The 27922-nt window shown below is 45.2% G+C and overlaps 1 protein-coding gene across 1 annotated transcript in view; it reads left to right on the forward strand.

The window, feature by feature from the left end:
- Positions 1 to 1040: 1040 nt before the first annotated feature.
- The window catches only part of LOC142578087 (uncharacterized), a 72818-nt gene continuing 45936 nt past the window's right edge, over positions 1041 to 27922 (forward strand). Inside the window, exons 1-2 of the mRNA XM_075687505.1 lie at positions 1041 to 1196; positions 16284 to 16434. Coding sequence (XP_075543620.1) covers positions 16312 to 16434 — 123 coding nt within the window. The 5' untranslated portion in view covers positions 1041 to 1196; positions 16284 to 16311. The remainder of the gene's footprint in view (positions 1197 to 16283; positions 16435 to 27922) is intronic.

Genomic DNA, 27922 nt, shown 5'->3' on the forward strand with positions numbered 1-27922 from the left:
CACTTTGTTATTTAACACCACCCTAGCTTCGGTGCCACGCGTTGCCATTGAGTATGCTCGGGAAGTCATCGATCGCGCTCACATGGCGCGTCAAAACGCCCAACCCGTTTATTAGTCCCGCATCATGTGCAAAAAGAGCGTTACGACCGGTGTCATCACGATGTTCAGTTCGCCCCAGGTGCTTTGGTGCTGCTTTGGTCACTATGTCGTCGTGTCAACCTCTCCGAGGAGCTTCTCTCTCGTTACACAGGGCCTTATGAAGTCCTACGTTAAATTAATGACGTCAATGACAAGATCGCACTGTCACAGTTTCACCCATCCTAAAGTCCACCGCCTGTTGACGTCGCGCACGTTTCGCGGCGGAAGCCATACTTCGTTCGCAGTTCTTTGCCTATCACACGCCGAGACGGTACTTCACTACCCGGGGGTCCTTTTACGGAAGGATGAAAGAAGAGAGGGGAAGAAGAAGATCGCGAGACGCTGGCTGCTGCGTGTTGTTACTAGTCAGCCATCTTAACCCCATTGACTCTGCGTGCATAGACATTTTATACCTGTTATACCCCCAACGTCCCCGTAAGAACATAAATCACCAAAAACTTGCGCGACATCATTCAATGGAACGCTTGAAGTGTTGCGAAAAGCAGTGGCCCTTTGCAGAATATCATGCACGACAACAATGGCATCAAAAGGACAAAAATAAAAACGCCGAATTTGGCAGAACAACGAATGCGCCACGAAGAATGGCAAGCGACAAACGCAGTAATGAAATATTTTAGGGAGATATTTTTTCTGCAAATTCTGTTGTTAAATAATGTGGTGTTTATTGCAGCGACAGACGGAAAATAATTAAAATGCAACCATGCGTGGCTTCTCTGGAAACACATTTTATAGGAAGGGGCGAATATCACAATTATCTGTTTCTAGGTACTCCAAGGGGAAAAGGTGGAGAGCGGCGCTCTTTATCGGAAGCGCTATCAGCCCCACAGAAGCGCCGAGTTGGTTCGCGCCCCTAATCAGTGCTCCTAATAAGTTCTGCTCTTTAGCGGACGAGAGCGAGCCACATTCGACCGACGCGTACCACCTACCACCAGTGTTTAGACCTTTCGTTTCTTTCTTCGTCTACCAAAAAACGTGTCCGACCCCAAAGCTCTGTGCAACCAGTTGTGTCGAGACAATCGAACATTTTTACAACAAAGGTAAGCACTTTGCTTCACAGTCGTAGAAAGCGAGAAATTAAATTGGACGGCCATAACTGGGTAATCTTATGAACGCCTAAACAATGTCTAAAAGTAAATATCATCTTCTCTGCCTAAGTGAAGTTGTGGGGGCATGCTCGCTGACACCTGCCATGATGTGTATATGTTTACACAGACGGCATTGATAATTATTTACTTAAGCAGACTAGCATAGCTGTGAAAATGTGCTTCCCAGACAATCCACACGGCGAACTTCGTATGGAGTGTGTGTGATTTTCATAATATTTTCTATATATATAATACGATGTTTCTAATTTTAAACGCAAGCTCTGGAAAGATAATCACGTGTGACCTGCGGAACGCTATGATATTTGCTCCCCTTGAGTGCTTTTAACTGCCTGCCATAGTGTAGTCATGGTTGATTTCGCTGAGTGTTTGCAACGTGAAAATCAACCGTCGTAGATGCTTAACAATACTATTCCCATTTTAGTGCATGGGTAGCTGATCGAACATATAATAACAAAATTTAGGATGCTCTTGCATATGTAGCAAGGGTTACTGGCACTATCCCATTATCCTCTCTGGAAAGCATCCACTCATATTAGTTTTATTTTAGTAATGTGACTAGCAGCGAAACTCTTATTGCGGCTTGGTGGTATGCAGGTTGCCTGATTCTATAGTCGAAAAAATTGTTAAGAGAACCATTGGAGTGGTGAACGTGGCTTCAATAGCTGACACTGCAATGGACCTCACATCTTCAGCAAGACCTTGAAGGCACTAACTTCGCCTTCTCTCCTGACGATGTCATAATTCGGACACTGAGCTGCCCTGTGACCACCATGAAACACTGTATTCGTCTTTCGTGCAAAGATAGAGCTTTGAGTGGAAGCATGTAAAAATGATTTATTCTGCGTCAGTAAATTCCACTTCCTCACTATCAAAAATATCAAGATAAGACGTTTGGTAAGCCAAAGAAGCATACTTACAAACGACAGGTGGCAGCGACTCCTTGAAGTTTACGCACCAGATCACTGCGACGTAGTGGATTTTGACAGCGGCTTCTCAGGCTTAGTTAACGGTAAACGTGACTACATTGTATTCTAAGGAGTCAAAGGATGGACATGACAAGTTTTGGGAACTTGAGCTACGCCAAGGCAGCCTTAATACAATAATAATAATAATCACAAATTGAAATTCGTGAGGTCACAGTGCCGGGTTCTCGCGCCGGATTTTCGGCACTAAATTCAAAATTTTAAATTTAAGCTTCATTTTCTCTTCTAATAAGCAACCTAATATCTCGAAGTTAACAACAGAGCTTTCCAAGAACGTTTGATCAGTCTAAACTAATTGAGCCTATAGCTTTGGGGTTCCGCTTATAGGAAGTTGAAAACGATAAATAGCAAACAGTCGTCACATACCAAATTTCTCTGGACCCACCGAATCATCAATGGGACTTAGTATTTGTATATATGGCTTTACATGTGTTTACGGTCAGTATCCAGAAGGCACCATAGTTTTTATAAAAACAAATGAAGCAGACCTCACACTCTGTTGGAATTGATATGCCAAATATTTTGCTCTTGTCTGGCTATCAAGCATAGTTTGGGATTCCCCCCAAAATTGACATGTGTGTATGTCTCAGAGGAACAGCTGTGTATCTGTCGCGAACGTATCTATGAAGACAGCAGCAAGAAGTCAGTGAGGAAGATTGTGAGACACCGATGACATTATTTCTACTCAGACCGCTTCACGCGTGCTGAGTTCACGCGTCCCAGTTGTTGGATTGACAATGGTAGTGGACGATCGCAAACAAGAGAGGCACGGATTGGGACGTAATCAGCAACTATGTGTTATTACACTTTACGTACATATGGCTACATCATCGGCCATACGTTAAAATGATAATATCATTTGGAGTGCGGCAATTTAAAGTTAAACTTGTACGATCGAGGCCGACCACGAAGGTGGTACAGCGTACAGCGTGGCGCAGTGTCTACATAGCTGTAGCTGCACCGACGAAGGTAAGAGGAGGTGCGTACCCCGCCGGCAGCGAACTGGCCGGTACAGCTTTGACTACGGCATTGGTATGAATTTCGAGGAGGTACACCCGACCTAAAATGCTTTTAACAGATGGTCATATCAGTACTGATAATGGTATGGAAAAAACAGTGATTGCAGAGCACCTGCCATATGAGTTCGGCAAGCCGAAGCCCCGCAGGCAACAGGTTCTCGCGTCTTGATAGCACCATTGCGTCTCGTGACACTCGTGCAATCGATGCATTCCAAGTGCATAATTGAAGCTTGCACTATTGTTTCCGCACTATTATTTGCCGAGGGTTTCGAGTATTGCATCTGAAGCACTAGTTCACTTCCTTCCTTCACTTCACATCCGTCACTTTCTTCCTGCCTCGGATGGTGGAATAAATAGAAGACCACCGTGCTCTAATACCTAACATTACGGCGGACGCGTTTTCTTTGTACCTACTCTATGTGCACTTAAGAAATCTGTCCATGTCCTTAGAGAAATACCTTGACAGTCATACCTGGGGGAGCGAGAAGACATTGAACACTGCAGATTCGTACGTGGTTTTGATTCTAAAGCACTGTTTTCGGTTTCAAGGACGTTTTCTACCCATTACCTAAAGGCTAGCGGAAAAATTATTCAAACAACATTACTTTGGTGCACTCATTAAAGCTTATGTATTTCTTCTTCACCAGTCATGCAGGTTATTAGGATTTAATATATAATGGTGGGGTTTTACATTTCGAAATTTATTCCGCGTATTTAAAGGCTTTCCGGGAGCTTTCTTCATATAAGCGGTGCTGCATATTGCCTTCTCATAATACGATCCACTTCTTCTTTGCCTCACTGTATACTCTTCATGTTTATTTTTTTATCACCGAAATTTGTTCCATAATTAGACAGTGCAGTGAGACGAAATGATGGCCAAATGTCTTTTTATAGTGATAAAGGGACGGTGGTAGAGAGGAATGAGATGGCTGTAATTTCACTCCGTCGCCAACTCAGCGCTATGATGAGCGAAAGCTCCGTATCCTTACGACATCCCGCACCATAGAGCTGCGCTAAGGCGAATTTCGTGACGGCGCCTACGAGTTCCTCAGAAGTCATTGGAGTCCGGACTAAGGGCCCCTTCCCGATCTCCCTTGCCCTTGAGTAAAAGGCCACGGAAATTCTGAGAATTGTCAAGTAGTGCTTAAGCATTGTTTGGCTCGGCTGTGGCTTTGTTTTTGATTACTTTTGCTTACTTTTCCTATCTTATGCGGCTGCACCAATGGCATTTCTTGTGCCATAGAATGCCTAGGCTTCAGTAGACAGATTTTCTCGCCCTGTATGAAATTTACCAGTTGAGCTGGAATCACGCGCAAGAACATGCCTCGACGGAGCAGAGCGGTGGAAGGGGAATATCGGCTGCCGTAGTAGCACGTGAGGCGTTCTATGAGGGCATAGTGCATCGCCACCACGCCTTATCACCTTCGCTGTCGCTCTCGCTAGACTGTGTTATGCACGCGTTCCTTGTCCGCGCAAGCTCTCGCCGGCGTTCTAACTGTGCCACGGTAAGGCCTAATGCAAACGCGCGAAGCCTCTGAAGCGTTGCAATACCCCTGAAAGGTACATAACTGGAGGAACGCTCAGCAGCATTTCATAGGACACCAGGCCACACCAAAATCTCAAGTTTGGCCACCCTTAATCTCAGGTGACCCACCACAAATTTAAATTTGGCCCACCCCCGAATATAAGTTGGCCCACCCACAAATTTAAAGTTGGTCCACACCGTTATATCAAGCTGGCCCACACCCAAATTTCTGTTCGCCCGTCTCCAGATTTCTAGTTTACCCAACATCAAATTTTACTTGGGCATCCCCTACTATAAGCTTCCCGACGGATTTTCTAAGAAGGCCAATGTATCTCTGTGAACATTCTCTGTTTATTGTTTTGCTTTAAATTGCTCCTCATCACTTAAATGATCTACATTTACACTATCATAACGATTATGTAGCCTAACTTTAGAAATTACGCATTTTTGTGCGGACATAAGGGATTACACTTTTGGCGTGACAGGGCTTGGGAGCTCGCCAAAAATGTTTGAGGAGTAAAATGCTTTCATCATATTTTATCACCTGGAAACGCATTTCGAGTATCTCTATCCTTGTCCTAAATCAAGCATTCAAATGGCATTGCGTTTATTACAGCATAATACATATGTATTTCCGAAGCCTAGGTATGAACTGTTACAATTTAGCACTTGCGCCCGCTTTGCAAAAGAAGCAGCGTACACCAGAAGAAACTACAGCTGGCATACCAACCATATCAGTGTTCGTGCAATAATGATAAAAAAGCAGCGATAAGAAATGCCATATCATGGAAGCCATTTTGTTAAGCTATTATCCACAGGAAGATGACTACTAAAGTACCCATCATAAAATGGTTCACTGCTGTTCACATGCGGCAGGCGGACAAGCACCTTGATATCGCGAAAGTGGAGGCGAGATACCTTTGTAGGAGCAGATAAGAGCTGGACGTGCGTAGCATCTTGTGAGAAATAGAACATGATCTTCGCCGCTACGGAACCCGTGATACCACGGCACAACCACCTCCCTTATGTACAAGGAGGCAATTAGATTAAATTGAACTTTCTTTTTCGCAGACGGCGTTTTCTAGACGGAATACCTTAAAGATACAAATAATAAATTAGGAAGATTCCATGCGCTGTAGGATTCATTTTAAATGAACCTTTCGCTGATGTTGGAGAAGAACGCCGTCCTTGTTTAGCGATCTTTGCAAGTAGGGACCACACTACGTAGGAGCACACATATTCAAAGGAAACAATCCCACTCAATATATGCTCGCTGCGCACAGCTACGCATACCAGGCATTACGATCAACGAACGACGACGTCGGAAGCACCAAAATGGCACGGTTACTCTAAAAAAAATCACGCCATGTTGACGCTGTAATGGTGTCGCTGGCATGAAGCAAATGAGATGGCAAAACTGGAATCAACAAGAAAAAAAGTCGATGGAGCTACAACGAGGACATAATGTGAACTTCCCGTCGACAATGGCATGGCTACCATGATCTGATGATGCTGAAATGATAAAACCGTGATGCCATTGCTAGAAGGATGACGATGTCATGACGACGATGGCGTGACGAAGGGAATTATGGCGATAAAGAAAAGACGACAGCATGACTGCAATCGTATGATGGATGATAACGGGATCACGTAATGGTATTACGATTCTAAAATTATGACTGTTGATGCTAACGCGATCACAAGGGGACACACTACAACAAATCCACAATAAAACGACGACGACGATATGGCGACAATGCAATGATGAAAACGACATGACCACGACGGAATTACGAACAAATTTAGAACTTCGTCATGAAGACCAATACATGACCATACTTGAGAGATGATGAAGTGGCGACGTGACTACAAAGGGGTACCGGAGCTGCAATGGAATCTATAGATTCCAGTTGTGACGTCCAGTAGAAAGAGAGGGCTGTGATTGAGTTTATGACGGCGGAAGGTTGTGAACTCACCGCCATTTGTCGCCGTCTGACGGCAGTTTCCGGGAATGCCTTGCCTCACGTCAGCACTGTGCGGAGGTGGGAAAAACTTGGAAATACCAAAGTCCAGCCGTGTGAAATCTACAGGATCAGCGCCGAAGTTAACGGGCTGCTACGGCCTATAATGAGGATTATCAGCCTCAGGTGTACCAGTTGATTTGGGGCATTCGCAAGATCAAGGAACACGAGGTCGCAAAAGCACTCATCATTTCCATTGGTTCCGTGACTCACATCATTGAAGACGCCCTGCGTTCCAAGATAATTTGGCCTCGTAGTACGCTTCCTCGACTCTTTCATGTCAGCTGGAAGTTCAAAAACAAGAAAGGGGCTGACAGATGGAATAGCACACTGTGGTATAAAGTTCGTAAACAGGGATAAGGTGCCTCAGAAAGGCTGGCCAACGTTTCGATAGGAGGACCTATCTTCGTCAAAGGCGGCCTTGTCATCCTCGGCGTGTTAGGTTTAAAGGGTTAGTGCAGTGACGTCACGTGCGGGTGTTGTCGCTGACGTCTGTGAGCTTCGTTCCCAAGACGAGGGGACAAGAGCGTGAATGTTGGCACGCGGGGAGAAGAGAAAAGAAACAAAAGCAGAAAAAAGGAAAAAAAAGAAAGAAAAGGGGGGGAAGCCAGGGCGGCACCAAAACAGAAAAAAGGGGGGCGAGAGAGAAAGAACAAGAGAAAAACAAAATTTTAAGAACGACGGGGGCTAGGGAGCGTGTTGGGGATGCGAGAGCTTAGGAACCATTCAGAGGCAGTCGTTGGCGGCATGTTTTTGTGGCATTAGAAGGGCCGGTCAGGCCGTCAGTGCGCGAGTAACACAAAAGAAAAAAAAACAAGAAAAAACACAGGCACACACACATAAAAAAACATGAGTTGAAAGAGTGACTTGAGTAGCATAGCTGTTTCCTCTGGTAGACTCTCTCTTTAAAACCAGCCGCCAGCGACAACACCCGCACGGGACGTCACTGCACTAACCCTTTAAAACTAACACGCCGAGGATGACAAGGCCGCCTTTGACGAAGATAGGTCCTCCTATCGAAACGTTCGCCAGCCTTTCTGAAGCACCTAATCCCCGTTTACGAACGTTATGTCGGCTGGGAGTAGCCGTGGTTCCGAATGAGCGCGAATGTTCTTGTAGCGCAGGAGGTCTTTATTGATGTAGTTCACTGAATCATTGGAAATAGCAAGTGTTGTTTTCATCTGGTGTCGCTTGATTCTGCGGTTTCCCTAAATAAACTCGTTCACCTGATGTTGATCCTCAGCAGAAGTCGTTGCGGGCCGTCCACTTCGATGCTGATCCTGCAGATTTAATGCTTGTGGATTTTGGTCTTTACCAGTATTTGCCCACCTCCGCACAGCGCTGACATCAGCACAGGCATCCCCGTAAGCGGCAGTCAGATAGCGGCGTTGATGGACGCAAAACCTACCGCAGTCATAAATTAAGTTACAGCCCGGTGTTTCAACTGAATGTCACCACTGGGTGCCATGAATCGTTCGATTACTCCGGAACGAAAAAAGATATGAAGGTCAGGCAAGTGTCGTTCTATAGCTTAAAGATAAGCACTTTAATAATGAAGAGTTGAAAATGTTTGCGCTAATATTCGGAACGTAGGGGGCATGGAGGCCTTACTTTCTGAATCGCCCTTGTAGTTACGACATGATAAGCTAAACACTTTAAAAAAGGTCAACATGCAGCTCTGCAGATGTTCTTATGTCGCGTGAAAAAGGCCTACGTACAGAGGATTTCCACCACTCACTCTGTGAGTGGTGGAAATAATCGCCTATATCACATTAAACTGGAGCGTAAATGAATAGCTGGAAAAAAGGATCACAGCGCGGGCGACCATTAAGAGAAGTAGTGGGTTATAGTTAAGAGCTAAAAAAACGGACGAAGTTTGAGAGTGTTAACCAAGGAAAAATTATGTCGTTCGCCTAAAACAAGCTAGAAATAAAGCAGTCCTTGAAGGCTGGTCTCTTGTGGCACATTGGCATAATAACGCGATTGCCAAAAACAATATTAGTGGAGGCGTCTTACATTATTTTCCCTCAACAATGTTACAAAAGTAACTAGTAAATGAGGGTTGGCGAGAAGTGTGTGATGTTGGTTGTTAGCGCGGACGAAGAGCAATGAGACCCTGAGCGATGAGTTTCAAAGGCTAACTTTTCATTCACTCACAAGAAGGTGGAGGGATGGGGAGGTGGGGCAGATAGCCAACAGGCTTGCATGATCACGTGCTCAACATATCACAGACTGGGGCTATGAACCGGCCATTTAAATACGCGTAAGTTATAGCGGCAGAAGGCGCTCACTACATCACTCCCTCCCCAGTGAGCTGCTGAACCTCTCAGGTCCAGTCGAATGGTCGCAGTGTTACGCCTCTTACTGCGTGTGCACCTCGCCGTTATTCGGAAGGAAGTTGCAGCTCATTCATTCTAACCGCTGACAAGAGTCACCACAGCTACAGGGCATGCCTAATCTGAATTCCCCACATGAACTAGTCTCGCGCGATGAGTCAAGACCACCTCGCATCGACCGCGAACTGCATTTCGTATCATTAAACTTCTCTCTCTCTCTCTCTCTCTACAGAGGAAACTGCTTGGTTGTGTTATGGAACACTTGGCACGGTCCATATCAAAGTGGTTGAAGATGTCGGTGTACCTCGTCATGCCGCAGAAACACATGGAAGCCAGACCAAAGTTTAGAGTGCATGTGTGCGGGTCGCGGCGCGGCCTTACGCGGTGGTGCAGCACAAAGCTTGCGCATGATGTACCGCAAGCGGCTAATATAGTCGGTAGTAGCAATAGGTCTGACCTCCACAGCGTGTGAAAATTTCGCCAGGCAGTCACAGTGTGGCTACACACATCCATTCGGTGGCGCTATAGCCGCCGAATGGTGGACATGGTGCTTACATGGTGGGCAGCGTCGACATGGTGGAAAGTTCATCTGAGGATGCTTCGCAGTAGCTCTCAAGCAAGAGGTGCCGATCAGGCGTGTTATGCGCCGAAAAGAGCCGATCGACACTGGCTTCCGCAGTCTTCCGTAACTGTGGACCGCGACGCAGCGATCTACGAACTGGTACACAAAAGCGCCGGCGACTGTGTGAGTGGTAATGTAAGCGATAAACACAGCTTCAAGCTAGTCTGTAAATATTTCCACGCAGGTGAGTAAATACCACTGGTATTAAAGATTGGTAGCCGTCCGACAATGTCAAAGTGCACATGCTCAAATCGCGCGTCTGGTGCTGGGAACCCCGGGTGGTAGCGGCATTATGGTGTGGCGCCGGACTTTGAAGAGCTGGCGTGCACGATCGCACGTCTCAATTTACACGTGGCGAGATGTATCTCGCCGTCACTAGCTTTTTTTGTGGCTCGAACATGCGGATGTGCCACCTTGTGCAGGGGCTGTAAGACGCTACGATGAAGGCCATAGGCAATGAAAGGACGAGAGATGTACGTTGATACGTCGCGGCACATTTCATCTTTTAAACCGCGCACAGGTAACCATTGCAACTTCAGAGCGGTTAATGTTGTCAGCAACTGGTTTAATTCTTTATCTGCTTGCTGAGGTGAAACCAACCGCGCGAAATTAGTTTGCCTCGAAAAGGACTACTGTATTGACGCCGCACAGATGCCGAACGTCCGTAGAGAAATGGGATATGTAACTCATCTGACGTAGCTAACTCGCAGTGTGCATTCCTCTATCTGATGTCTGGAGAGGCAGTGCTCATGTGAGATGTTTGTGGTCTGTAAGCGTAAATAAATGCACATGTTCCAGATAGTGATGAAAAAGCAGGATGGCGACATAGATGGCAAGCAGCTCTCGGCCGAAAGTGCTGTAGTGTTCTTCTGAAGGAGTCAGGTTTCTCGAGAAGAAAGATGTGGGGCGTCGGACTACGTTGCGCAGCTGCTGTAGCACTAGGCCAATGGCTGTGTATGACGCATCGACCATGATGTAGTGTGGTATGCCTGGCTGCGGCTACAAGAGCAAAGCAGCGTTTGCCAAAGCTTCCATGCCTGAAAGGAAAGCGTTGCATGCTTCATCAGTCCAAAAGAGGGTTCGCTCTGTGCTATCCGCAGTTGATAGTAGCCCGTGTAGAGAGTGCGAGATATCCACGCTCTCAAGTACAAAACGGCGTCATTTTGCAGAAAATTGTAGCACCGTGCAAGTTCGTTGCAATATCAGGAATGTGGAAATGGGTAGCGGTCCGGCACAGTTGCTCCATTTAGTGCCCGGTAATCCCCACACAGGGTCGCCCGTGATCTAATGCCGGTTTTTGTACCAGGTGAAGACGAGACGCCCAAGGGCTTGACGACGGGCGGATGCTACCAAGCATGTGATCGAAGGTTTGGCGAGCCAAAATGATGCTCTCAGGGGACATGCGAAACGCTGTGGCATGGACGCGAGAACTAGTCGTAGTATTCTGATAGAGCACGTTATGGTGAGCCTCAGTGTGCGCCTAAGCTTGGTGTATAAGTCCGCGAAAATCGTTCAGTATTCTCGCAAAGCGTGATGTTAAGGCTAGTGCGACCAAAGGTGGGCTTAACGGAAGGCGTCTTGAGCGCTCGCCGTGAACTGTTCCTTCCCACAGAGGATCGTATAACCGACGGCTGCGCGCGTCTACCAAAAGGCCAAAGTGACGAAAGCAATCGTACCCGAGGATTGCAAATTTAACATTGGCAAGTATAATAATCCAGCCAATTGATCTTTTAGGCGTAGGTTGAGGGAGAACGAGCAACATCCGTAAGTAGCGATCATTGTGGCGTTGACTGCCTCCAATGCAGATGTGCTCAGGCGCTTACGGGCACCTGAACACGTACGGATAACGCTCGCCTCTGTGCATGGGCCCACAAGCAAACGGACGCCACAACGACGTTTGGTGAGCACTGTGGTGTAACTTTACTTCAGTATGGCAGTGTTGTTCGCCCTCAATGACGGTCTCTAACGCTTCCCGGATAGCCACAGCGCACAGAGTCGCCATATTTCCTTTAGTTTTGGCCAACGCAGACACGACATCTCTACGGGTGCCCTGAGCTGCTTTAAAGGACGCGTGATGCTTGCTTGCAAAGAGGCCACTGTGTCGGTGAGCCGCTGGATCTCTTCGCGAAGCTCCAGGAATTTGTTGGCAGAGGAGGCGGAAGCACCCTCAACTTGCAAGTTCCCCACGAAGATAGAGGGGGGTGGGCGCTTCCATTATCGGGTCAGCGAATGCAACCACCTTGCCGAGAACTTTTACAGCCACTGTCGCAGTTGCCACGCCCGCAATGTTGGGTAGACGCTGAAGAGACATCTCGCACAGCAGCGTGTTGTCGAGGCCTGTAACGCTTCGCGCAAGTCGCTGCATGTGGCGCAGTAGTTGAGATGGTCTGCGGTCTCCAAGATCCGGGCGGTTCAGGAGTGGCCGTAAGCGTTCGCGTTCTGATTGTGTGCCGTCCAATGGGTGTGGCCTTCAAATACTGGTAGGCGTACTCCGTATGTGGGGCGAGATGCAAATCGGGGACCTCGCTAGCCGTAGCTGGTGGCAAACTGCTTACGATATGATGATACCGCGTGAGGTCGGCTGTTATTCTCTGGGTGTCGAAATGTGCTTAGACTTCAATGAGCCTGAGCTCGTGTTCTGTGGGCCTAGTGGAGGTAGCTTCAGTTCGACTACAGACATGGTAGACACGTCGCTGTTGCTGGGCGTGCTCATGTTGGGTCAACACTGTTGGTTTGCGCGAGCGAAGGGCAATGAGACCATGAGGGATGAATTGCAAACAAAGACTAACTTTCTATTCTCTCACGAGACGGGGGGGGGGGGGGGGAGTCCTTGCGCCAACAGACTTGCCTCGTCACGTGCGTAGAATGGCACGAAGGAGTGGGGCTATAAAATAGCCATGTGAACGCGCGCCACTTTAGTGGCTGATGGCCTTCACTACAGTCATAGACAGAGCCATCGTTGTTAAGTTCAAGGCAACTTGAAGATATGTCCTGTAGCAGACAGCATAATTGTTGGCACTGAGCTGGAGTATTCAAAGAGGCGGACCCTATGATCGCTAGAAATCGCAACACAAACCTAAATAATTACTGCAAATTTAGTGGTCAACATCTCGTTTGTTTACTTTACAGCACATATGGCACTTTGCAAATTATATCTAGTGATTTTGCAAGGTGGTACCACTTGAAATGAATTTCGCATTCCAGAAATGACATCACATTCGAGATATGATTTCCAAAAGTGTGGAACTAAATTGGTTAGCGTCCGATTCACTTTTGTGCTTCAATGGATAAAATTGTGTTTTGTTAAGGAAGTAAATGGAACAACATTGCATTTTTACGGTGAGTTTGGTAGCGCCAATGTTGTAACTAGTGTCAATCTGGAAATACGCTCAGAGCGGTTTCGCATTACAAAAGCATTGGTACAATTAGTAAATTGCAATCTGTGCTGTAAAGTGCTTAATGAAGAAGTTAATAAGCGAGTTTTGTTAATTAAATAAATATGTGTTTTGATTTCTCATGCAAGCAACGTCTGCCTCACTGAACAAGCCAGCTCAAGGACTAGAATTTTTTCTTTCTAGAAAACTTCAAAAAGGTTTTCTGACTAGGCTTTGGGCCTCCGATAAAAGTTATCTGTTCCAATTATAATGAAAAATTTCAGAACAAATGTATCGTGGTAACGCTATTGAAAGCGATGGGAGTACAAGAAAACCTTTGGAAAACAACAAAAAGCCACACTTAAATCTAAAACTACGTACGCGGTACAAAAGTTGTGCAACTCCCTTTCTACTGGGCCTAAGAAAGCTGGAACCAATTATTATGAACAAGTTATACTTGATTGCGGTCCTGACACCAAAACGAAATGCATGATTATGAATTGACTTCTGATAAAAAAATGGCGCTCAGAACAAACAGAACTTACTCACAATGGTCTAAATTATTCTAACCTGTTGATCACTGTCGATGCATTGGGCATAATTTTTTTCGAAGCACACCGGTAGTAGGTTGACAGCACTTGTATCCGTTAAAGGGTCTTCTGCAATCATGTCTGATTTTCAACCAATGGGGATGAGGTTGTGTCAATAATTAGTTGTCGACAGATGACTTCTGCTAGGGTAGAAGGCATTATAGCTGTTGTGAAAAAAAAATTTCTTGACCAATATTATTTGTTATTTCAAGATTATGTGCCTAACGTCCAATACAGACACATTTACACGCGAACTTAAGCGTTATAAGATTACACCAGTTTGCAAGAAAGGTTATCGTTCGCTATTAGCCAACAAACGCCAATCTGCGTTCTACCTATCTGCAGTAAGGTTCTCAAGGTATTAATTGAAAAGCGGTTGACAACATAGCCGAAAAAATTAATTTTTTTCGGCTATGTTGTCATGTATGTTGGCTATGTTTCGGCTACTCAACGGATCTAGCACTCGCATCCCTTACCGACCAGTTAAAGAAAGCGATGGATGGTGGTCAGTTTGCTGCATACATAATTGTTGACCTTTTTTAAAGCGTTTCGACAGCATTGACCAGTGAATTCTTAACGATAAACTGGATACGAAAGGTATATGAAATCTCCTCATCTACTACTATTACTCAATTATCTACAAGACAGGTATCATGATATCGCTATTTCAGATGGCTGTTCTGAATCAAAAATAGTAATTTTGGTGTGCCTAATGATCCACCTTAAACCTAATACTGCTTTCAATTTACAATAACAACCTACCCAGCTGTCTTCCACTTTCAAGCTGGCTACTGTACGCTCATGACACAACAACATTATTTAATGCTGGTAAAGGTATCTCAATGCTGGTAACCAGGCTGACTAACGAATTTTGTATCTGGTTAAGCTATGCAAAATTAGTATACTTACTATTGATCCCCCTGACAGCAAATTTCTTCTTTTTTTCGCAACGAAAACCATCACTGTGTATTCCGCTCGTTACCTTTGGGACCATTTTTCTCAGCAAGTAAATAAGTGACATATTAATTTATGAATTGTAAACTGCGACTTGGAATTCCAACGCTGTATGAATAATATAAAGCACTGATTATATAATTTTATATTTATTCTGATTAGGGCGGAACCGTTCTTTTTCGACATGAATTTGGTTCACTCTACTTTTCGTTCTTCCATTTACTCAATTGTTACTACATGATATCAAAATGATAACATGTACACTTCTAAGCTAAAACCTCTACAAATCGTCCCGAACCAGGCAATCAGAATAATACCGTCAAGCCCGCATATCAACATGATAAGAAGTACCTACAAGAACATTACATTCTGGATGCAGTGGCCTTTGTTAAATATAGCCTAGCCACTTTCGCTTTAAATCTCTTAAACAATCAAATCTATCTGCCGTTGCTTCCTGAATAAATTTTAATTGACCCAAACGGAACACGAATCGCAGGAAATAATAAATTCATCTCACCAAAAGTTTGTATTCATTGCGACAAACAGACTATGTCGCGGCTGTATTATTAAGGAATGTCATTCCCATTTTTAGATATACCCCACAAAATCACAGTATAACTGAGAAGTTCTACATATATTTTGTCACGTGATTCATATACGCCACAGTGTGTTGTTCAGTTCGTTTTCTGTTATCTGTTGTCCTACTGCACTAGACATGTTTGTTTAAATGATTTTTTCTCTGTATACTGAACTTTCCATTACAGTACAGTTATTATTTACCATACTGATGCGTATCTATGTTCTAGTTTCTTATCGTACTTGTATCTAATTTATATGTATTTTTGTAACTCGCTGGTCACTATTACTGTGAATGTAATTTGCATGTTCATTAGGTGCAGAAGGTGCCAATTATAAGCTAGACGCACTCAGCTCTCTTTAGGGCTCTTGGATCATTTCACAAAATAACGCCTTTAGTTTCATTCTATGTAATTTCCAGCACGAATCAAGCATAAAAACAATGAAATGCAGTCCATCGCTGCCGAACCTATCGCGGCGCATTAGCTTTGCCCCCTTTGCCTTTTTCACATTGTCTACCACCATTCATCACTGCGTACCGAACTTTTTCTGCCTCCGACATATCGCTCGTCTCGGACTTATCATCAGCAGAATGTTAAACGCACTTGCTGTGGCACAAACACGTTTTCTCAAGCCTCCATACCACACGCCCCGAACGATTGGAACCACATTAGACTGATTTATCCCTACCCTCCCCCTTTTTCCTCCAATTTTTTTGGTACGTACTGCAATGTGTACAGTTTGCTCGATATTTGTTTTCTATTTGATGATTTGGTGCTATGTTTCGATAATGTAACTTGTTTCCTATTTTATTTTGTTTCTCACTAACACGCTATCTAATCCACTCCCCTCTGCTATACATGGACGCTTCAGTGTATGCGAAAAAAAAATGCAGTCTATAGTTACGCGTGCTTCTGTATACCCTGTTCTGCAAACTTTTTGTGAAATAATAAATTTCATATATTTATTATTTGCTTCAAAAAGTAGGTAGTGACATGCGCTATTTTTTATTCCTTAGTGTGATATCATCGTGTACAACTCTGAAGATGAAGGCTCGCATTGAAGATAACGTCATCTACTCGCCCTATCCAAACATCGAAATTCCGCTGTGCTCTTTCTACACTCTCGCAAGACAAAGGCTGCTTGTGGATCCCGACAAGATTGCTCTGGTAAGCACTGAATTTCTTTTACTTGAACGCAATATAAACAGGGGCTTTGCTGCTCAGTATGCCAATCGTAATATAGAATATAAAAAAAGCGTGCGAATTCGTAAACCATATGAACTAAGAATAAATAGTCAGGGAAATCAAGACACCGTGCAATGAACTGCGACGTTGAGTGTTGATAGTGGAAAAGGAAAAATGGCTGATGATAAGATAATGCAGCAGGGCAGGAAGGCAAGCTTGTTGAGTGGGCGTGATTTCTTGTAATTTAATTTGTTTTCTTATATTTACATCGTCTTCTGTATTGTGGCGACACGGCCGCCTACTGAGTGAATGCGTCGAATATAACCTCAGCCGGTCAGCTTATCACAGGAAAGGTGATGCAGAAACCCGACGACATATATGACCCTCAAGCATCAGTCTGCATATCTCTATTTTGCCTTGGCCTAGAAAACGTATGCTTGTAGATAAATGGCTGCACTGGCATCGCTTGCAATGATCTCTTAGTTGAGTGGGCGCCATAATGTCTGACCTCATTGCGAAAATACTGAGTCTGATAAATGTGCAAGCACTCTTCCTATCTTACCCCCTGACCCCACCTCCCGAAGGAGAAGGCAAAAAAGTGCTATTATCTACGCAACCGACATGTGTGTCGTATGGGTATGACATGTGGTATGACTGGTGCGCCATGTTTTGGTGTATTAGAGCATGCTGCTGTGTGGCTTGATCAGAATATCTGGCCGGATGTTTGGCCACGTAACCGAAGCTTCCTTAGTCTTCCGTGAAGGTGCATTGGAGCACTATCGACGGTATGAAAAATGTGCAGATATATTTATTTAAATACTGCAGTACATTGTGTTATTCTATGACAAGAGTACTTGGTTTAAAAGCTTCACCAGGGATGTTGGGAAGAAGTCCAACGCTGCCCTAGTTTCGCCGTTTCACGGCACCATAACTTGAGGACCTGTCACGGAAGCGACCATATCACTGTTTTTAGTGCCTGTTCTCATGTACTTCTTTGAGGACACACTGTGTGCCATCGCTATGAAGGATTATTACATGCTACGTCATTTTCGTGAAAAAGAATGCATATTACACGCGGCTCTGAGGTTAGTCGCTAATTGATGAGTCGGACTTGCAAATAATATAGCAGTTTAATGTCAGCAGTTACCTGATATATCCCATTATTCCGCTTGTGATACTTTATAAGATATCCTTCCCAGAACTGCGTAAACTGTTTTGGTGTGGAGTTAGAGATTTGTTAACTTCGTGCTCCTATTTTTTTATCTTTGCGGTTTCGTCAATATTGATAAAAGAAGTCGACCTCTGTAATTGGAACTGTGATTCTAGAGTTCATAAAATGTATATTCCTTTGTAAAATCTTAGACTCACTCACTCACTCAGAAACCTCACTCACATCATTATTTACCGCATAAAATAATCATTCTCTTTTAATTGTCTTTGAAAATAGGAAATCGTAGTCAACTGCGAGCTATAAAGCTCCCTGCTAAACTTGCTGACTACAGCCGTTTCAGTGCCTTCTTTATTACTTTTTTTTACAGGAGTAGAGGGCTTTGTGGCGTCCTAGCTGTTTCGCTGATTTTAAGGATAAAACTGACGCAGGTAAAGTACAGCAGCGCTGAAATCGGTCACCAAACGTAAATATCACCCAGATCGGGTGGTTTATTTCTACTAGTTGACATGACTGTGTTGAGTAGACCTACTACGTATTATATCATTACGTTTCCGCACATACGACGCCAATTTTATTAACAGAAAATTTTTCAGTTAAATTCCTGCTTTCCCTGTTTTAGTAGCGTGTAAATAGAACTTTATTCAAAAGAACTAAAAATGGGGCTCCAGTACGCGAACTCAAGAACCTTTCGAGCAATACATAAAGAAGTGCAACGCTCGAGTGCGCTATGGCGCAATGTAACGCCCGAGCATGAGTACGGTTAGACAACGTCCAGTCTATCCAACGTATACCTATTTGCGTCACAGTGGATTGCAACAACTTACATTGCCTTTAGTATAGATGCAGTCATTAGTGAAGTCGGGAGTTTTAACCCGGCAGTGGGGGAATCATGTAGATGTGCGTGGACTGCAAAAACGCGCGTGCTCTTTGCAGTGGGTGCGCGTTAATGATCACGAGGTGATCAAAATAATTTCGCAGTTCCCCACTAAGGCCTAGGTGACACTCGGACCCTGGTTCTGGCAGGTAAAGTGCCACTGTTTTTATTTATTTATTTAACGCGATTAGCTCCTTTACCACCACAAATCTGTAGAAACGAGCACTCTTAATTTCTGTTTTGTCAATTTGACGAAGTTGCTCAACATTTTAAACCAGGAAGAAGAGCCAACATTGACCTTTCTGCCACCGTTTTTTTATTCAATGTTAAAATGTATGCCAGTATTGAGTGATTGCCAAATTATATCACTTAAGCTTCAGGAAAGAAGATTAATGTATTTTTTATGACATATAATGGTATTTACTGCCATAAATGGGACAAGTGGCGATGGATACCATTCTGTCAGTCGCTTCATTCTCAAAAAGGACTGTCGTGCATATGGAAGATAATCAAGTGTCTCTGTTAAGGGGACACGCACCAAATGCAGCCTTTTCGTGCCGTGTCCCCTACCAATACCACTGGCACTTGATGTCTCGCAAGAGTCCTGCGCACGCGTTGCTGCGGCTATGGTCACCATTAGTGGCGCAGTTCCGAATGTTTTTGCAAAGGCCCATGTTTCTGGAATGAACATGGTGTTTTCACACGAGCAGCTTGAGGCTGCATTGGATACCTGCTGGCGTTCTTCATCACCAAGACAAAGTCGCGTCACCCACGCGGTTATACGCCACCTTGCACGTGGCGCACGCGATGAACTCCTTAGTACCGCAATGAGCCCTGTCAAAACTGCCTCGTTTTTAGACAATGGAAATCGAGCCGCTTGATCCCCATTCTGAGATCTACAATTTCTTCGCTGGAATTATCTTCCCAGCATAGGCAGAATGGTGGAAAGAATGATTCTTCCTCTCTTGGAAGGTGAGCTAGAGCGTCTCAATATCTGCCCTAAGGTCATGGCGAGCTGTTGGGGAGCTCGCTCATTCCTCGACAACGTTATTGACTTCGTTGCCTGCGCCAAACAACAAAAGTCCAAAGTGCCGCTCAAGGGACTTCTTTCTCGATGTCGAAACAACGTACCACGACGTCGCTCATAAGGCCCTATTCCACTTACAGAAACTTTGTAATTTGTTGGTCAGATGTATAATTGGATACGGGAATATTTTACTTAGGGGTGCTTTTCCTGTTAGACCAAGCATGGTACAAGCGCGAACACTACCTCTGTTGCGGTGTACCGCTAAGTGGGGTACTCGGCTCCATATTTTTCAACCTTATCCTTGAGGGGCTTTCTGAGTACTTTCTGCAGGCAGTTGATACCTGAATATGCATTTTTCCGTCCGCGTTGACTCGCCATTAGTTGCGGGCCAGGCTTCAGCAGGCGGCCACACTAAAGGAGACTTATTTCTGACGACAAGGCCAAAATGTGGGAAACGAAATGTGCGCGTTCCGTGCGTTTGCGCGAACATAATGTTTGCATACCATTTCGATCAAGAGCCAACCTGTGCCCTATGTTAACACGCATGCTCTAATGGGTGTCATCGTGGCACCCCGAGCCTTTCGTGGAGCTCCAACTGCGTTTATATATGGAAGGAGTTATCTGCCATTACTAAGGTATTCGAATTGTTCTACAAGAAAACTTTGGTTGCACCTGTGCATTCTTCACTGTGGTTGTACAGGACGCTCTTCCTGGGACTCCTGCTTACAGTCTTCCAGTCTTGCCAAGCATTTCTAAGGCGATCATTCGCGCTATAGAAAGTATACTAGGAGCACGCATTAGGCTACCTCTATGCAAAACAGCACCAGCAACAATTGCCACCATGAAAGACCAAATTAATTAGATGCACGTAGCTGCTGACTACCTTATGGAGCTCATTCAGCATCTAAGATTCCCCATCATCACTTACCTTCTCCACCACCAGAGAACCATCAGTTGACATTTTTACTAGCAATTTATGTTTATAAGCAGGGCATACCCACAACATAGGCACCTGCGACGAAACCTCCGCTGCCCTGTGGTAGCTTTGACTACCGCAAGTCAACCCAGCTATTCCAGGAATTGAAGGAACGGCCAATCATCCGTTCTTGGCTCTGAAGCAGCTTACGTTGCTATTACTGCACCGAACGTATTGATGCCGCTTAGATTGACTATATACCGACAATTTCATCTCGCTTAAGAGCTCAGCAGCCACTTTTGTAGTCCTAACAAAGCTGGTCGCCGTAAAACTCAACGAATCACACATAACGACGTCTACTGTGGCATAAATGACAGGCATTCGCGTCGCATGTGTGCGTTACTGTTGAAGCCACACAGGAATTGGTCGTGTTTTATGATTCCCAAGTATCTCGCCACAGCATTTTGACTGCTTTACTTCGGATAAGATATGAGCAGATGGTAACCGACAGGGCTCGAATTTAGCCATCCCATCATTCTGGCTGGCTGCGGCATCGTCATCAATAACTCTGCCCAGTCTGTCCACGAAGAGACCCAGGCGTTTCCAAAACCTTTGGCGAGGACGAATGCTTCGTGGAAATTTCGCTTGCTTGGCTTCAAAAAGGTATAGTTTACTTAAACTCTCCGAGTGTCTCTATTTTCCGACTGCGTAAGTTGGACCCCGCACTGCGGCTTCAAATGACGCCTAACCTTTCGTGCAGCGAAGGTACCTCGATATACTAGATATGGAAGACTGTGACGTTTACGAAAGCTTGGTCCTACCCGGTGAAGTCATCTATGTTAAGGGGAAGCTTTCTTTGCATACCATTCGGTGGATCCGCGTGGGTCGGTCGGTGGGATGGTCACTGCCAAGGTTCTCACAGCGGAGATTTAATCTCACTCTTTAAAAAAAATTAAAGATAGAAAAGAATAGAAGTTTGTGCGGTGGCACAATTCAAACCTCTGCGCGCCAAAGCAGCAGCCAGATGCTCTGCCCATGAGGTAACCAATGATTTTTTATTGCGATACCATTAATATTGACACAACAAGTGCATTTTGCTGTCGCCGTCACCGTTATGTTCCATATGAAGTCCAAGAGCGAAACAGCGCCGCCGCGCGCAGCACGCTCTATGTACGACTATAAAGCACGCGAGGGTAGCCGGCGATCGCAGCTCCATCTGGCGCACGCAAAAGAGGAAAGCGAAAATCAAACGCGCCATCCTCCTTCGCACGAAAGGCCGGGGGGAGGGCGATCGGAGGCAGCGAGTAAGAGGGGGCGGCGTGATGCTGCAGCAAAGACTGCGTAGCTCCCGAACGTGCGCAAGGGGAGCTTATGATCGGGGCTTAATCCGCGCGCGAAAGAAAGGAACGCGAGGAGGCTGTTCAGGAGACAGTTGGGAGGCTGTTACGCCGCCGGCAACCGGCTTCTAGTCCACCAGTAATGCGTACTTTGTGCGGCGGCACGGCCGACCTTGAAAGCGTACTGCAGTGGGCTCAGACCTTCGTGCGTGGTGTGTTCTCGCCGCTCACTTCGGGTTGAACCGAGAGACCGCACGAAGGTCACTTTTCTCTCTGGTGCTGCCGTGCTAGCTGAGGAGCTAGCGTTTGCACAGAGAGTGTCTGCTGTCATTGAGTGGGATGTGTTTATGTTTGCCTATGCGCGCTGACAACATGCTTGTTAAGTTTACAAGGCCAATAAAACCACTATCTTTACTTCGTACAGCTGGCTGATAATTTCGTATCGCAATCGAGGTCTAACATTTGTTTCTTTCTTGATTGCACTAGAGTAAAGCACCTTATGAATAGCAAAGCTCTGCAGAAATCGAATGTGAATCCGAAAATACGCACCCAGAAATCAGGTAAGAAATTGGAAGCGCCCTGTACAGGTATCCAGTGGGGCGGAGATCCTTGAGCGGCATACACACTACGAGCGTTAGCAGCACATTTCTAAAACAACGACCGAATAATTCGCGTTGATCCAGCATGCCTGATTCGCTGCACCAAAGGCTAGGCAAGACAAGTATTAACAAACCGCATGGTTTTGAAATTTTCGAAACAACGCGAACAAATTGTGTTTGGCGTGATATCCAGACCTCTTTAGTGGTCTTTGGAGAACGTCCATGACGTACACGGCATGCCTAGAATATACAAAAAACAGTTATCAATTGTTTAGTCAGGCAGCCCAAAAAGTTTATCTATCACGGCACGAAATGATCCCGTTTCTGCAACTTAGTTTTCGCAGGAAGGGAGGTCGAATGTAATTTGATGGAACATTTTTGAAACCCGCAGTAATGATAAATTGCTGGACACGCTTAAATACATCTAGGTATTGGCACTCTATGTAAGGTACGCAATTAAGGAGAATGAGCGAAAATGTGTCTTCAAGTTGAGCAGGAATTTCTATGCGGGGTGCTGTGAAGAAAGTAAGTAAAAGAAAAGTAGAAGAGGAAAGTAAAAACTTTCAGCAGCCACCTTCAAGAAGCAGATGACGAAACTACTATTTCTCGAAGAACGTTGGATATGGGAAAGAGTAAGATTTCGCGTAAGGATACACTACTCACACCACATAGAAGAATAGCCGGCAGACAAGTTGCTAAACAAAGAAGTGAACCGTACCGAGACCTCCACTCTAAAGACAAAAAAAAAACAAAGAAAAAAGGTTAACACGCCAGATGGCTTCAATACAAGAGCTGCAGAAAAAACTAACATGCACGCGATAGAAACCTCGCAACCTCAGCTGCGACCAGTGTAGCACTTTAAGGACATGCCTAAGTCAAGCTCTTATAGTAACACATTCCGAGCTTTAGTTGGGCTAAATATGAACAACTACCGCTGCTCCCAAATGCTTCTGCCATTTCCGCTGACAAGTGAGGGTTGCGGTTGCTGTATTGAGAGAGGGGTACACCTCAGTAATACTTCCACTGAATGCCTGCAAAGTAACATTGCTTCATACATCTTAGTCCAAACCAATATACTCAGCTATCTTCACAGTTAGTTGCTGCACCGGAAACTGCACAACAACGCTTTGTTCTCTTTAGTGCCAGTATCTCAGCCCCTTAAAAGTGTCAGTAACATATACTGGCTACCATGGTGGAGATCCGGGTAGGTTTTATGGATTTTGAAAATGGGAAGGCAGCCATGATGGTCGATGGCGAATTCACGAACGTACGTATGCTTTTTCCTTGCGAAGAACAAGTAACTCCTTCAGATATTCACCACGTCTTGATTCTTTCATTCATTTCTCTAGTATTGCACGTGCGTTGAACGGCACATGATATGGCGCCATTAGTGGCGCAGTGTGTCCAGAAAGTAGCATGACAGATCAGGCCGGTTACCGCCCGACGTGTTTCTCAAGGTTGGCACATGTCTGCGCGCCGTGTATTTGGGAGGCCACGCCCAGGCTTCGCGCCAACACTAGGTGGTGCCTAGTGCTCTTCAAAAGCGCGAACGAAGAATCCTGCCGCAGTGAAGGCCTCGTACATAACATGCTGTACGTAACATGACGGTATAAAAAGCGGTGTCGAAATATTGATTCCATGTTAGACGCATTCCCATCGACAACCATTGTGAGAATGCTTTCGCGGAATTTTTTATGCGTTAGCTTTCCGTGGGTACTTCCTGCACTTTTAGAGGGCTGTGAATGGTTGTATCTAACCAGTTTTCTACTACCTGTGTCACTTGGTAGTCCGTGATCGATTGGGTAAGGCATCGGGCTGCTCTGCTCAGAGAGAACGGTTATAAGCGAACAATCGGACCAACATGAGTCCCTGAGTTTGTGGCAATATGTACATACGCGCCGCTCTTCAACGAACGTCTTGCACGTTGACATGTGTCACAGTAGATATGGGGTTGGGCAGGTACCAATTCCATTGAAAATCTTTGACGCTGACTTGGAGCGTTATCCGCTACTTTGTCGGTTGTTGTCTTCCGTGAATCCCTTTGATGCCAACTTGGGTCACTGGGTATGTGGCAGCATGTGCGTGCCTCTCTTCCATGAACGTCTCTGATGTCAAAATGGGTAACTAGGTAAGCGTTATTGAGATTGCACCACGCAGCAATTATGAAATACATTCCTTGATTTTCTCCGGAGCTAAATGAAATACATGCACGCCATGCGGGTTCCTCATGCACAGCAACGCAATGCCTTATATGGCTGCGCCATAAATGCATTGAATGAGCACCGCTTTTCAGTGAACATCTTTCACGTCAACATTTTAGCGAGCGGAGACATGAATATAGTACATATTTGGCGCTCTTTAACGAACCTCTCGCCAACTTACCTGAGTGCGCATGTGCTACTGTGTGTGCGGCAAGCGAGGGAACCACTCTCAGCGTTCGTAGGCACTGGTGCGCCACGCTTATCCTGTCAGAGGTTATGCACAGACTTCTCCTCAGTTACACTACATAACGCACGTATGCAAAAAGGAGCGCGGGCGAGGAACGCGGTGGCCGCATGAGTGTTTCAAAGCTTTCGCATGCATCAACGTGCCATACATTTCGGAGGCCACCCATACGCTTCGCGGGGGAGGCGTTAGATGGCGGCGAATGTTTTTACGGAATAGCGAAACAGGAGTACAGGCTGATGTGCACTCCTCATACATGATTTGTTTTGACGGTGGTGATACGTCGTGACACTATGCCTAGTTATTGCTGAACGCATTACCATTGACGTTCATCCTAAGTTGGTGGATGTTATGGTTTTTTAAACAAGAAGCGGAGATATTCAGCTCTGCCCGTTGGCGTTAAGAGCCGAGTCCGACATCCGTGCCAGCTTTCCTTGCGGAGAGTTTTCTGACGCACCGGTGGGTTCTACTTAATGATCATTAAACATTCCCTGTCTCTCCAGAGAAAAAGATGAGTAACAGCTAAGAAGAAGCATTTTATGTGTTTGCCGCCTGACGTACGCTGGGGGCTCCGCACACGGGGTTGTCATCAAATCTGGGAATCCTCTCTGAACCTGCGCATGGTGGCAAGTGCGCCCTCTCCCCCCGCCACCCACCGGCTAAGCGTCCCGCTTTCTACGACTGCGTGGAACGGGAGTTGTTCAGCGATTAAAAAAAAAATAAAATCACAGACAACACTCAAAATTAGCCCTTCACCACTATTACTTGTGTTTCAGGTTTCCAACCATGCTACACCGGGAACACAAATAACTTGGTTTCCCGGAAGCTGCTCGCCGAGTCACTTTAGTAACCCCGGCGGATCACTGGTTGGCTTCGGTGATGTTCAGAAATAGGAATATATCTTATCGCCTTCCAGGCTCTGAGTTTCGTTCTTGAACGAAGCAAGCACTCTTGGCGAACTTTCGCTGTAGTTCGTCTTGTGACGGTTTAAGAATGTCTCCTCTAGCGCCGCCATACGTATGCACCTGTCTGGCCTCCTAATTATTATCCAGTATTTCAGGAAGAAACCGAACATAAACGAGGTCTTCTATTATTCCGCGCGCGTATACTAGGGCTACTCTCCTGCGTTGACCACTCATTTCTACAGCGTGAAAGCTTCGACCATCTCTAGGCGCACCCTAATGGGCTTGACGAAACGACCAGCCCGATGTTCAGTAATAGCTGTCGCATCTGGTAGATCTACTGCTCGTCCACAACTGAGAATCAAAGAACTAGTTTTTTAGCCGCAGCAGCTTTAGCTTGCGCTAGTGGAGCTGAATTACCGCGGCTGTGAGTAACAGAGCTGCCCTCCAATAGATTCTCATTATAACAACTTTAATTGTACTCAATCAAGTTATGGGGCCTTAAAAGAGTCCCGTATTGTTATTTTTCGTCGCCTACATCCCAGTACCAGGAGTGAATAATTTCACCACCTTCTGCCCCCCGTGGATATGGTAGCCGCGTCTCAGGCTCTCTCTCCGGAATTGAATCCTGATTCTTGCTTGCCCGTAACAACCAAGGAACGCGAGTAACCTACCATCAATAGCTCATTGTATAAGATAAGGCAGACAATTGAAAGAAACATCGCCAGCTCGAGGCCAGGCGATCAGCACAAAGCCATCTATAGACACCACACAAAACGCGTGAAACTAGATTGACCTTGGTCTAGCCAAAGTGCCAGTCGCTCAAAAGGATTCACCCTCACTGATTGTATTAGGTGTGGAATGGCCGCAATTATAAGATTATTAGAAATGATTTAATGAACTATCGCTGATTTAATGAGCCACTCCCGGTTACGCCTTATTGCGAGACACAGTTTTATGTGCATGGCTTAATTTTTGAGAGAAATACAGAAACGAAAGAATGCGATGTGTTCGAATTTGATTTTGCTTAGCGTAAGCAAGGAGAACGGCTCCGTTATGTACGCCCTTGGATAAATGATATACAATTACCTACTTAAGTACGAGAAAATATTCTGCCTATGGAATTTATAAAATACGCTCCGGTAACTTAGTATACTGCTACGCTTGCGAATGTCCACGACTAGTGGCTAAATATAGGCAGTTATTATTTTTTTTGTTTACACAACGCAGAGTTTTGCAAAATGGCCTGTGGCAGATAGCATAACTCCAGATCTCTAGTTTTATTATTCAAAAAGACGAACAATACTTGCAGGAGAAATGAAAATGTATACACATCGAAATTAAGCGAAATTCGGTAATCATCCCAACAATGATATCATTTGCGGCACATATTGCAATTTAGGAATTGTAGCCCGCGAGATCACAAGGGGTATTCTCATGGCACGAATTCTTAGGATGACACCTGTTTCGTCAAATTGACTCCCAAATTGTGAGACGATATGCATAACTGTCCCAGGTATATATCTGCTTCAATGCATAAAACTACGTTATGTTTAATGTTAAGCGGAACAACGGTCCCATTCTATGGCAAATCAGATGGTGGACATGGCGGAACTTGTACCGTTTTCAAATTTCGTGTCAAGTGAATATGCCTTGCAGACTCACTGCTTACATTTCGTACATTACAAGATCTGCCGCAAAGTTATTAGTTATTTTTTTCATATTAACCGAGTATGCATGTCGGTTGGTTTCAATACTAATGTCCACCTCGTCGAGTAATGCAGCTCAAGTACTTTAATTATACTGGCTGCCACAGCTAACTTCTTAAAATTCTGTATAATATAAAAATTTGTTCTGTAAGTGAAACCGCACCACTCACCGCCTCGAAGCCCATTCTAACAGGTATTGTAATCCAAAATACAGGCATTTTGTGAAGACACCGTGATGCCTCTTTCCATCGCGGCACACAACCGTTTCGTTGCCAAGGTTAAAGAGCCCACGCACCGTAACCGCGCCTCATGGGCAATTTAAACGATCAGTCAGGCATTCTCAAGTTTTGGTGTGAGCCCGCCTTTCACGGATGTGAGCATTGATCTTGTAAAGCCAGCTGAGATACAGTGCCAATCTTGTGAAGCTTGTGTTTTGTCTTCATCCACAGTAGCGCTGGAACCACGTATTATAATCATTTATAGTAAACTG

Source organism: Dermacentor variabilis, chromosome 4 (assembly GCF_050947875.1).
Source record: "Dermacentor variabilis isolate Ectoservices chromosome 4, ASM5094787v1, whole genome shotgun sequence".
NCBI classification, from domain to species: Eukaryota; Metazoa; Arthropoda; class Arachnida; order Ixodida; family Ixodidae; genus Dermacentor; species Dermacentor variabilis.